The sequence below is a fragment of the Bufo bufo genome, chromosome 4, assembly GCF_905171765.1.
Source record: "Bufo bufo chromosome 4, aBufBuf1.1, whole genome shotgun sequence".
Classification (NCBI taxonomy): domain Eukaryota; kingdom Metazoa; phylum Chordata; class Amphibia; order Anura; family Bufonidae; genus Bufo; species Bufo bufo.
Window position 1 is genome coordinate 200,294,089 of NC_053392.1, and position 12,176 is coordinate 200,306,264.

A 12,176-nucleotide genomic window follows, 5' to 3' on the forward strand; every position below is an offset into this window, starting at 1 on the left:
TAATGTCCACATTCAGAAAGAAATGTAATTACACAGAACTATAAAAACTAGAAAGCCATTGCAGTAGCATTACTACTTTATACCATGTATTCTGCCTGGCAGGTATACTTACATTACAGCCACAGGGAAAAACAAGAATTCAGACAATATTTTACTCCAAAGATAAAACATTTAGTTTTTTTAAAAAATGTTTACAGCACAATCTTCCTTTTCATTTCAATGCCATGTATCCCAACGGGGAAAAAAACAACAGCTGTAATGAGTAAGTTCAGCGCTACCATGGCCTGGATTTCTTAAGATTTTGTCTAAGCAATGTGAGAAGCCCATCCCCTGTCTAAACGCTATTCAAGCTGATGCATTCCTAATCCTTCAAGATAAACCATGCCTTTCTAGAATGACAAATTGTTTCCACTGAGAAATTACGTTATACTATATGCAGAGACACTGCCAAATCAAGTTTCAACTAGTAGGAGCCTGAAGACCGAGCATGCATAGCAAACAGCAACAAAACAGTAAAAGGGAGAAAAATGCATGTACATAGGTGTTTACTGTGTATGAAGCAGTCCGTCTCTCATCCCGAAGATCTCATATATTCTATGCATGTACGGACAGAGTGCCAACACAGAGCTTACTCGGGAAAATCAGTCTCAACTATGACTCACCATTTCTTCGATTTCAATCTGGGAGCTGGATTCCGAGGGATTAGAAAAAGGGCTCTCATGGGATGCATATCACAGAGTGCTAAAGGTTAAGAAAAAATATGTTAGAGACGGCAAACCGACAGCAAGAAAACATTTTGCACTCGACGTACGTGTAAAACAAAATTTTTAGGCAATTGGCTTATAGTGGCAGAAAAATGTACCTGCTATTAACACCTTAGGGCTTTAGGAGCCTTTACACTAATCCACTGAAATGGAGGTCTTAACACTAGGCACTGCACCAATCACACTTGACGCTTTGGCTGGGATATGAACTGACTGATTTAAGGGGACGACTACAAAAACATATTTTTAACACAATTTCGGAAAGAAAAAATTTAAATAAATCGAAAATGACAAATGCATAGTCCCTAAATTATGGTGATGTCAAGTGCGTGCAGGTCTGTATAGAAAAGGAATAAACAGTAATACCATGTAATGTGAAAGCCGTATTAGATATTGTTTCATTACAACATAAAGGGGTATTCCCATTTTAGATATTTATGGTATATCCAAAGGACCCACACCTATTTCCAGATTGTGATATATTGTCCATTTACTTCTATATTTGGTAAACTTCCATAGAAGAGAATGTGTACCCTCCCATCCATTCTCTACCTGCCTCTGGTGTCCAGTGGTGGCATCTATCAGATATTTAGGACATATGCTTGGATATCCCATAATTGTGGGGAATATCCCTTTAAGGTACAAGTGATATCAAAAAGTCTTCATACCATTATTGAAATTTCAAAAATTTTGCTAGAAAAAAATCATATGAAATGCATTTTTCTACTATTTGATACTCTTACTTTTTGAGTGATGTGCCGCAATAAGATACATAATGAATCAACAAGTTTCATGTACATTTGTTGTACATTTTGCTGTGATTACATTTGCTAATTTGTGCTGCAGATATTTTTCTCAGCCTTTTTTCTAGTCTAGTGTACTTTGTGTGCACTGATGGTGACAGACATCTATAAGCACCATCCTCTTGCACATGTGAAAGACTAAGAAAGAAGGCAAGCACTGGTGTCGAACAGGACAAGACGATAGAGATTAATACAACTAGCAATAAGATGAACAGACTGATGGTAATACTCGGCTCCTCAGTCTACATCTAGGTGAGCTCCCTATGGGCAGGATTATTCTAATACCATCAGTCTCCATCCCATCAGCATGCTAATGATAATTCCCCAACCATTCAATAGAAAAAAGCTATGTCGCCTTCATAATTTCTTCAGTAATAAAAGTTTACATAAGTAATATGATTTTGACAACAAATTATTGGAAAGCACAAAACACAAGAATTAGCATTTATTGCTTTTAGTAAGAATCAGTGTACAGTATGTTAAAGGGAAGCTGTCAACATGAAACTGCAGTGTAAGGCTGGGTTCACACGGGCATTGCGGGAAAATGCACAATTTTGCACACGCGTGAGAAAAATCTGCATGTTTGGTACCAAGACCCGAACCCGGACTTCTTCACAGAAGAACCCGGCTCGTCGTCTTTCTTCTACTTTGAGGACCTGGGAGGAAAAGGACCTTTGGTGACATCACTGCGCTCATCACATGGACCATGTGATGACCGCAGTGACGTCACCAAAGGTCCTTTTCCTCCCAGGTCCACAAAATAGAAGAAAGAACATGAGCCGGGCTGCGCGAACAAGTGGATGAGGTGAGTTTAATTTGATTTATTTTTTTAACCCCTCCATTCATAATTTTCCCTTACAACCATGTCATAAGGGAAAATAATAAAGATCGGGTCACCATCCTGATAGTCACCAAGCAACCATGCGTGAAAATCGCACCGCATCCGCACTTGCTTGCGATTTTCACGCAGCCCCATTTACTTCTATGGGGCCTACATAGTGTGAAAAATGCACAATATAGAGCATGCTGCGATTTTAATGCAACGCACAAGTGATGCGTGAAAATCATCGCTTATCTGCACAGCCCCATTGAAGTGAATGGGTCCGGATTCAGTGCGGGTGCAATGCGTTCACCTCACTTATTGCACCCGCACGGGAAACACGCCCGTGTGAAAGGAGCATAATTCTGTATGTTATAGAGCAGGAGGAGCTGAGCAGCCTGATATATAGTTTTATTGGAAAAGCTTCAATAAAACTTTTAATTTATACATTTAAGCTTCTGCTCTAGGTGTATGAGTCATGTAGGCAATCCTAGCGGTGGCTGACAGCTAAATCTGCATGACTAAACATAGAGGGAATGCTGTAAATCACTGTTAGGACTGCCTACATGACTTCTACACCTAAAAAGAACAGAAGTTTAAATTAATAAATTAAGTTTTAGGCCTCATGTACAATTTTTTTTCCGTTTCCTTCATTTCAATTGGTCCGCAAAAACGAAATGTACTGTTAGGACTGCCTACATGACTTCTACACCTAAAAAGAACAGAAGTTTAAATTAATAAATTAAGTTTTAGGCCTCATGTACAATTTTTTTTCCGTTTCCTTCATTTCAATTGGTCCGCAAAAACGAAATGTACTCCGTATGCATTCCGTTTTCGTATTTCCGTTCAGAGATAGAACATGTCCTATTATTGTCCGCATAACTGACAAGGATAGTACTAATCTATTAGGGGGCAGATGTTCCGTTCCGGAAAAAACGGAATGCACACAGATGTCATCCGTATTTTTTGCGGACTGAAAAATACTGAAAAAGTCATACAGTTGTGTGCAATAGGCCTTATTGAATCATTACTGACAGGGGCAGATTGGCAATAGACCTCACAGGGAAATTTTCCATTGGGCTGATGCCCAGGGGGCCTTCTGGGCCCTCCTCACGGCCGCCCAGTGGAAGTTTTTGGGGATGTATTTTGTGCTGCTGGCATTATTTTGTGATGCACTGTCGTATTTGGCTCTGTTGGGGTGGTAAGTATTGCTGGCCCTGCCTTCCATCAATTTGGACTCGACTACAAAACGGGCCACTTAGTAGTTTCTCCAGGGCCACTTAAAGTTCCCAGTCCTCCCTTGGTTACTGATAAAACTATATATGAGTCTGCTCACCTCCTCCTGCTCTGTAACATGCTGCCTGCAGACTGCACTGCATTTTGATAGTGAAGTTCTGTTTAATTACACAAATGAGCCCGTAATTGGTTGAAAAAAAATAAAAATTACTTCATTCTACACCAGCAGCTATCCCCTTACTCTGATGTGACCCTTTCAACACTCAAGTTTTGATTGTATTCATGCTGCATTTGGCATATGAGCCAGGAAAGGGCGCATATGTCAAACATATGTCATACTCACCATGATTATATTTCCAAAAGAGAATAGCGTCTGTATTCTATACATAGGCATCCAGCAAAAAATGTACACCATGCGTGGTTTATGCTACTTTAATAAGAGTATTGTATGTCCATGCAAATGCAGTGTGAATAGACCTTTACTGGGGTACAGGTTTATTGTTTATAAACTGCTATGAAAGGAATTGTCTGAGATTTTCATGTTGATGGCCTATCCTCAACATAGTTTATAAACATCTGATCGGTGGGGGTCCGACTCCCAGTGCCCCCACTGATCAGCTGCTTGAAAAGGCAGCGGCGCTCTGGTGAGCACTGTGGCCTCTTCCGAGGCCAGTGAGTTTACACTCATCAGTTACATGGCCTAAGCGTAGTTCAGTTCCTTTCAAATGAATGGGCCAGGGCTGCAATGCCAAGCACAGCCACTATACAATGTACGGCGCTGTGCTTAATAAGCTGTGAGGCACTCACTGAAGCACTGTGGTCCCTTCAAACAGCTGATCGGCGAGGGGTGCCAGGAGTCGGACTCCCACCAATCAGATATAGATAACCTGTCAGACAATCCCTGTAGCTGCACATATATTGTTATTTTATTTGATCCTATTGATGTGCATAACAGTATGGAGAGTAAAACTGCAGCTCTGAATTACTTACGAGGAGCTCCTTCTGCCATCTCTATGGCTGTTATTCCTAAGGACCACAAATCGCTCTAGAACACAAAAAAAGGACTTTTCAGCAGAAATTTTTTTGAAGCAATACATAACTTATAAATGATTTGCAGCTTTTTATATGAGAAGATATATTCTCATCAATATTCTGTTTTCTGGATAGAAGTGTTATTCGGGAGGAAGAATAATGGACAAGTAAAGGCTCTGTCAGTCTATATTGATGGAAAATGCTTCTCCAATAGTGATGGGCTGCGGCTTTCAACCCTGATGAACAACGACAATGAACAAGATGAATTGTTTGTCACTTGGTGTCTCGGCTGTTGCTCCTTTGCTAGTTTTTATTATTTTTCTTTCCCAGTGAAATGAAATGAAGCTTGAAGTGGGACAGCTGTGTACGACTGCAGCACTTATTCACAATAAATTTGGCTGGAAAAAAAACTTTTACTGGGCAAAGAATATGATCTGCATTATTATGAACCTCTGAAATAATGGCACAGGAATACAGTAACATTTTTGCAATGTGTTAGAGGCTCAGCCTTTAGTATCCTTAAAGGGGTTGTCCAGGTTCAGAGCTGAACCCAGACATACCCTTCTTTTCACCCAGGCAGCCCCCCTGAGGCTAGCATTGGAGCATCTCATACTCCGATGCACTTCCTTGCCCTGCGCTAAATCGCGCAGGGCAAGGTCTCTTTTTCAATAACACACTGCCGGGCAGAAACTTCCGTCCGGCAGTGTGTTCGGTGACGTCACCGGCTCTGATGGGCGGGCTTTAGTGCTGCCCTAGCCGTTTTACTGGCAGCCCCATGGAGAGCCCCGGTACATCACCGGATCTCCAAAAAATGCCTTTGCCCTGCGCGATTTAGCGCAGGGCAAAGGAGAGCATCGGAGCATGCACTGCTCCGATGCTCAAGTAAGGGGGGCCAGAGGGGTGATAATGGAGGTATGTCTGGGTTCAGCTCTGAACCCGAACAACCCCTTTAAAGGCTATGCACACCTTTGGAAGCAATTTTTTTTATTATTGCATTGTACTCATTTTAAGCTAAAAAAAAATTTTTAATTGGTCTGTATTAAAAAAAATATGGCGTCCTTTTTTTTTTGTACAGAGCTGACACACTCTAGTAGCACCCTTCGGATTTTCTGTCTTTTTCCGTCAGACCAGGAGCAGACGGACTCCTTATCTCTGCTCTCTGACATTATAAACAAACACTCATTACAGCTCAGTTCTTATCTTACTGATAAGAATGTGGCTTAAATAAATGTTTATGACCTCTTAGTAGTTTATTAGAGATAAGGTTTATTAGATGACCAGCATAAAGTGAAAGTACCAGTCACACAGCTGGAAAACCAGTTAACCCTTTGTGACAGAACAGCTCAATATTTTTAATAAAGGCCAATTGAAAAAATGATTTTTAGCCAAAATTTGTAACAAGCAATCATATTAAAAAAATGCCTCCAAAGGTGTACATAGCCTTTAAGGCATGTTCACACAGAGGAATATGTGCCGCATTCTGGGTGAAATCCACCCACAACTTGCATTGATTTCCATGGGAAATCTGTGAGCTAGGTCAAACTGTGGATTTGAAATCCATGCCTTATGAAAAAAGAATTCCTATAATGGATCCTACATTGAAACTGTACAGAAACTGATGAGGCCACAGATGGGTTAGCCCCATTGTATGACAAACTGTAAATTTTCTGCAGAAATCTGGGGGTCAGGCTCAGATTTCTGCCATGAGTACATGAGGCCTTAGGCTTACAAACACTGGAGTAAAATACTGACTGTGTGGAAGTGCCATTAAAGTGAATGTTCCAACCCCTTTTTTTTATTTGAATAGCTTTACAATATTCTGCCGATTAATTTCTTCTTATTATGCTTTATATAGGTCAAAGCTCATTTTTTTTGGGATACTAATCTCTTCTGCAGAGACATAAGAGAATAAATTATGAAATAAGGCAAATATGAGGTAAACTATATAACTGTGGCGGCACACATTAAACGTAACATTAAAACAGTAGGTAGTAACAGGCAACCAGAATTTTATAAAATTAACTCCATGTCTATAAAGAGGATTTGGAACTCTATTAGAAAGAATAAGCTTTGACAGATATAAAATATACAAAAAAAAAAATCTGCAAAGATTATTGAACCTAAAAAAATAATAAAAAATAACATCATTTTAGAATATGGGCATTCACTTTTAAGGCTAGGCTCACCAGTACTGCAGGATGGAGTGGCACTACCTTATCTTAAAGGGGTTTTCCAGCATAATAAAAGTGGTAGTGGGTTCAAAGTCCCTTCAAAACATAAAATAACTAATACCCACCTTACTAATCCCCACCCCTGCCTGTCCAATGCTACCCATGTCACCACTGCTCTCTACTTCCCGCTACAGTCTTGACACACAGAAAATGCCCTCTCAGCCAATCACTGGCCACAGTACTGACCAGCCCCAGCCAGTGATAGGCTGAGTGAACATTTCCGGTGTTTAGAGAATGAAACAGAATGTAGAGAGCAGCAGGAACCCGGGCAGCATTGGCATTCAACATCAGGGAACTGATAAGGTGAGTGTTCTTTTATAATTTGTAAGTCACTCCAAGCCCGCTGCCACCAATTTTTTCACACTGGAAAACCCCTTTAAAGACTGCAACTAAAATTGAAATACACTCTATTTTGCTGTAGGATTTTCTATGTTTGGCAGGTATGTTTTTTCTTTAAGACAAAATCCTAAGAAATATTCCCTGGAAAACCTTGACTTTATGCAGTGGACATAAAATGTTGAAATCACAAGGCCTGCTGTTGACTACTGACTCAAGATAAAATAAAGCCTCATGAAGGCAGCTTCTGTACCCCACAGTGATCAGTTGGTTTTGCTGGGGGACACCACGGCCAGCCACGCATATAGCATTACAGGTTGGCTATTCAAAACATGGTCTTCCATTTAAGCACTCAGAGTGCTCTGCCTCTTCTGCCTTCATCAGATTTTCAAGCACGTGGAGTATGGATCCATAGAAAGTATGTGAGATCCGTACTCTCCAGAAGCGAGCAGAGCTCTCTGAGCAGCGCTGCTAACCTTAAGTGTTTTCATACAAGGTTTAGTTATTCTTTAATAGATGTACCAGATCCAATAGAGGGAATCACAATTCTGACACATTTTGGACGGTCTAGGAGTCCCATCTACGACGTCCATATCCGTACGGTGTGCCATGATGAGACATGCCCTTTACAAAGCCCCTATATTTTTGCACACATAATGCTACTTGACCACCAATATTCTTGCAGTGTCTTTTGTTTCATTCTAGCTCAGCTCAATCCAGTCCTTTCATTATGATGATTTGGTCATGTGATTCCAATATGACCCCAATTTCAGTGCATCCTTTCCTGTGAAGAAAGCAGGTGAAGAAGCGCTCACCTGCCACAAGATTGACAGGGCTGGCCATTTAGCCCAGCCCTGATAATTTCCTGCAAGGGCACAGTATCTGTTTTGACTGGGTCCACGCCTTTGCAGACGCTTCTCCGATTAGCAGAGCCTGTGCACAGACAGACAATAAGCATACAATCAAGCTGCACATAAAAAAGGACCATTTAAAGAATTTCAACAAGAATTTAAGCTCCTAATAGGATTACATTTAATAGCAGAAGAATACAAGGATTTATTATCAGGCCAGATAGTGCATCCGCTGTATTTTTTGCATTACTTGTTGGATCAGTCTAGGCTGAATTCTTCTGCCTACAGTGATCCGATTTGTATTGCCTCTAAATTTTGTAACTATAAGGCCTCTTTCACATGGCCGTTTTTTCCCCCCGTTTACTGGCCGTTTTTTGCGTTCCGTATATGGTCCGTATACGGAACCATTCATTTCAATGGTTCTGCAAAAAAAACGGAATGAACTCCGTATACATTCCGTTTCTGTATTTCAGTTTTTCCGTTCCGTTTTAACATAGAACATGTCCTATTATTGCCCGCAAATCACGTTCCGTGGCTCCATTCAAGTCAATGGGTCCGCAAAAAAAAACGGAACACATACGGAAATGCATCCGTATGTCTTCCGTTTCCGTTCCGTTTTTTGCTGAACCATCTATTGAAAATGTTATGCCCAGCCCAATTTTATCTATGTAATTACTGTATACTATATATGCCATATGGAAAAACGGAACGCAAAAACGGAAACACAACAGAAACAAAAAACGGAACAACGGATCCGTGAAATACAGACCGCAAAACACTGAAAAAGCCATACGGTCGTGTGCAATAGGCCTAAATGTGCGTTTTCTGTGTTACTTGTTCACAGAACTTCTGAATGAAAGATGCTGTTAAAATCTGCAAGTCCCAAAGTTTGCATAGAGAAAATGAAAAGTAGAAAGCAGGACTGTAAGCAGAACAGAGGTATGAATAAGCTGCGAAAGACTTGCAGATGGCAATTTAACGAGAGGCACAAACTCAGCTAAGTTCCTCTGAAAGGTTGCTTCATTTGCTTTGGAATCGGGACTGAGTAGAAGAGGATTTGCTGTAGCTTCAGTTTGCCTGGGGTGTCTAGTAATCTGATTCATTTCTCCAAGAAAACATATTCCATGGAGGAGTTTGCACAAGCAGAACATTATTATGGCTAAAACTTGTCAACTTCATGATACCCTTAATTATAAATACTGAGGATTTTATCTCTTGACAGATTTCTACAAGTCCTACAATGCTTAACACCCACAGAAAAAAATAACCTAATTTTTTGATGTGCCCTTCCTCATCTTTCCTATAACAAATCCCAAGATGTGCGACATGAGATGAGCAACTTTAATAAAAATTAAAAAAAGCATGATTTCATGACACTATGTCACGAGATGTCTACCTTATATAACTCTATGGGTGGCCACCCAGTGGTTGTGTTATGCACTGCAGCTTGTCAAGGCTTTTGCAAGCATGTTGTGATATTATATTGAATTTCGCAAGTGATTTGAATTGTATTCCATTTGAATTTGAATGTTTCGCAAGAAGTTTTTAGCCAAAATAAAAAAAAGGTAAGGGTGGACATGTCTGCAACTAGGAACAGTGTTGAAACATTTGTGCATAACTTACCTTAAAGTCATAGGTTGCATCTGGGTTTTCATCGCAGGCAATGACTTCAGGAGCCATCCAATATGGAGTACCAATGAAAGTATTTCTTCTTCCTACTGTCCTGTCTAACTGTGCACTCACACCAAAATCCACTGTAGCCAAAAAAAGAAAAAAGTCAGCCAAAAAAAAGACAACCAAAACGGCAAATTTAAAAAGTCACCGTACATTTCATTTCATTTAATAGAGAATTGGGTAACTATCACATTTCTAAATCAATTAATTTAAAAATATGCCAGCATCCACCTGAAAAAAGCTGTAAAGTCATGGCCACTAGGGGTCTCACTTCCACCTAACTTGCATTGCATTCCATCCCTGGTAACAGAGACTCAGAAGATAGTTGAGAAGAAGTGGGGGCGTGTCAGAGCTAGCTGAGATCCTGAGCCTGATAAAACAACTGCTTTTACACTGCTTCTGAACATCACAAGAGCCTCCTTCTTTTCTGCAAGTGTGATTTATCCCTCCTTATCAGCTTTTTGAGCTTCCTAGAAGAAAACAAATATAGTGAGAACTAAGGGAAGTGAGATCACTGCATACAGTACTGGCAGAAGGAGACATCCACTGCTTCTGAGAGAAATGCATCTAGCTGGGAGGCTGAAACAGGGAATAATATGGCTGAAAGAGACCTTAGTGAAGACCAAACATAACTGTTCCTTCACATTTATGACTGAACAAAGAAGCACAGCCATTACGTAAAATTATTTTTGAAAGCTCAGGTAAAGTTGAAAAACAAGCTGAAAGATTGGTATATTTGGTCACGCCAAGTACAAGAAGGCATCTGCAATAAGGATATTCAAAAATTTAAGCTAAGTCCTCTACATTTTAGAAATCCACTGATTGTCTGAGCTAAATTAATGTTGTTTTAAGTGTGTTTAGTGCATATGCTATCAACTGCAGTGGGTATGACTGTGGCTCCTAGCATGAAATCTATTTTAAGATACTTCCGGGACTTTAATATTGCTAATCGTAGGTCATCAACATCAGATTAGTGGAGGTTCAGCTCCCAGCACCCCACAGAATAGCTGAATGAAGGCACTCCTGCGAGTCCTGTGGCCTCTTCATTATAAACCAGACACTGCTCTGTACATTTTGTAGCAGCTATGCCTAGTACTGCAGTTCAGTCATATTCATTCCCATTCAAAGCTAGTAACACCCACAGCAAGATGTACATAGATGTGCCTGATAAATAGAGTTGAGCGAACCTGCCTTTTGGCAGGTTCGAGTTTAGGTTCGGAGTTTAAGTGAATTACGTCATTGATTCTGTTCTCACGGAATCCATCACATAATTCAATGCCAGCATGCTGCATAATACAAGTGTATGGCCAACCCTGAGGGTTCAGTTCTGCTGGCCATACACTTGCATTATGACTGTATGCAAAACGGAATGCCTCTAAAAGCTTTACGTTTGGCATGCCGGCATTGAATTACGTTATGGATTCTGTAAGAAAGGAATCCATTACGTAATTCACTTAATCCCTGTATCCAAACCTGAACCTGCCAAAAGGCAGGTTCGCTCAACTCTACTGATAACCAATGAAGATGCCAAGCTTTTACCGGAGCACTGTTGCCCGTTCAATCAACTGATTGTTGGGGGTATCGCACCTTCCTCTGAATAAAGACTTGTATTATACATAACATCTTCAAATTTATAAAACTTTTTGGTCCTTTGTGTGCCAGAGGTGGGACCAGCATCTATCAGGTATTTAGGAAATATCCTGTGGAAATGTTCAAGATGGGAATAGCCCTATAAGGCCAACATAGAGCTGGAGCGCTTAGATCAACGTTATCCAAAGCAGACTAGCATTCTTCCGCTGTGCATCTTGAAGCCTGTTTACCACACTTGTGTAACAAGTGATAGTGAACGCCACCATGACATGAGCAGCGAGAGCAGTAAACCATCCGCGTGACAGGAGAGGAAAGTACAACTAAGCAGGAAACATGTGTTTTCAGAGCTCATTCTAATTCACAGCTTCTCTTACCTAGTTTAACTTCAGCATTTTCTGTCAGCAAGACATTTTGCCCCTTAATATCTCGATGAATCACCTTGTGCTGGTGCAGATGACTCAGACCCTGGAGAGATTGATGAGGAAAAGTAGAAAGTAATTTGTATCTCAAGGTAAAAGAATGAATTAGCACAGCAATGTATATTTGTCACCGAAAAAGAAATATTCTGCACTCAAAGTGTGCTTTTAATGGCGCATTTGCAGCTATTTGCAACGGGAGTGCTGTTTTCAGCATATCTGGCACGCTGATCTGCAGTTTATTCACAGGCATTTTCTGCGCAATTAAAATAACAAGAATATTTCCATATACGTACCAATAAGATGGTTTAGCAGGAGGACCTCTGCCAGTTCTAACCATTTTCTAATGTTATGAGTAGGATATTTCATGACAATCTGATCTGATCTCTGGGACCACCTTACTTCCTGCAGAGCGCCACTGCC

At 40.5% G+C, this 12,176-nt stretch overlaps 1 protein-coding gene across 8 annotated transcripts in view; it reads right to left on the bottom strand.

Moving 5' to 3' along the window:
* TNIK (TRAF2 and NCK interacting kinase) overlaps nt 1-12,176 on the bottom strand; it is a 335,955-nt gene that overhangs the window by 145,611 nt on the left and 178,168 nt on the right. For all 8 annotated transcript variants that reach the window (XM_040428231.1, XM_040428228.1, XM_040428235.1 and 5 more), the window contains exons 6-9: nt 11,712-11,802; nt 9,697-9,827; nt 4,614-4,668; nt 663-741 (exon numbers count right to left, since the gene is read on the bottom strand). In XM_040428231.1, the coding sequence (XP_040284165.1) occupies nt 663-741; nt 4,614-4,668; nt 9,697-9,827; nt 11,712-11,802 (356 nt within the window). The remainder of the gene's footprint in view (nt 1-662; nt 742-4,613; nt 4,669-9,696; nt 9,828-11,711; nt 11,803-12,176) is intronic.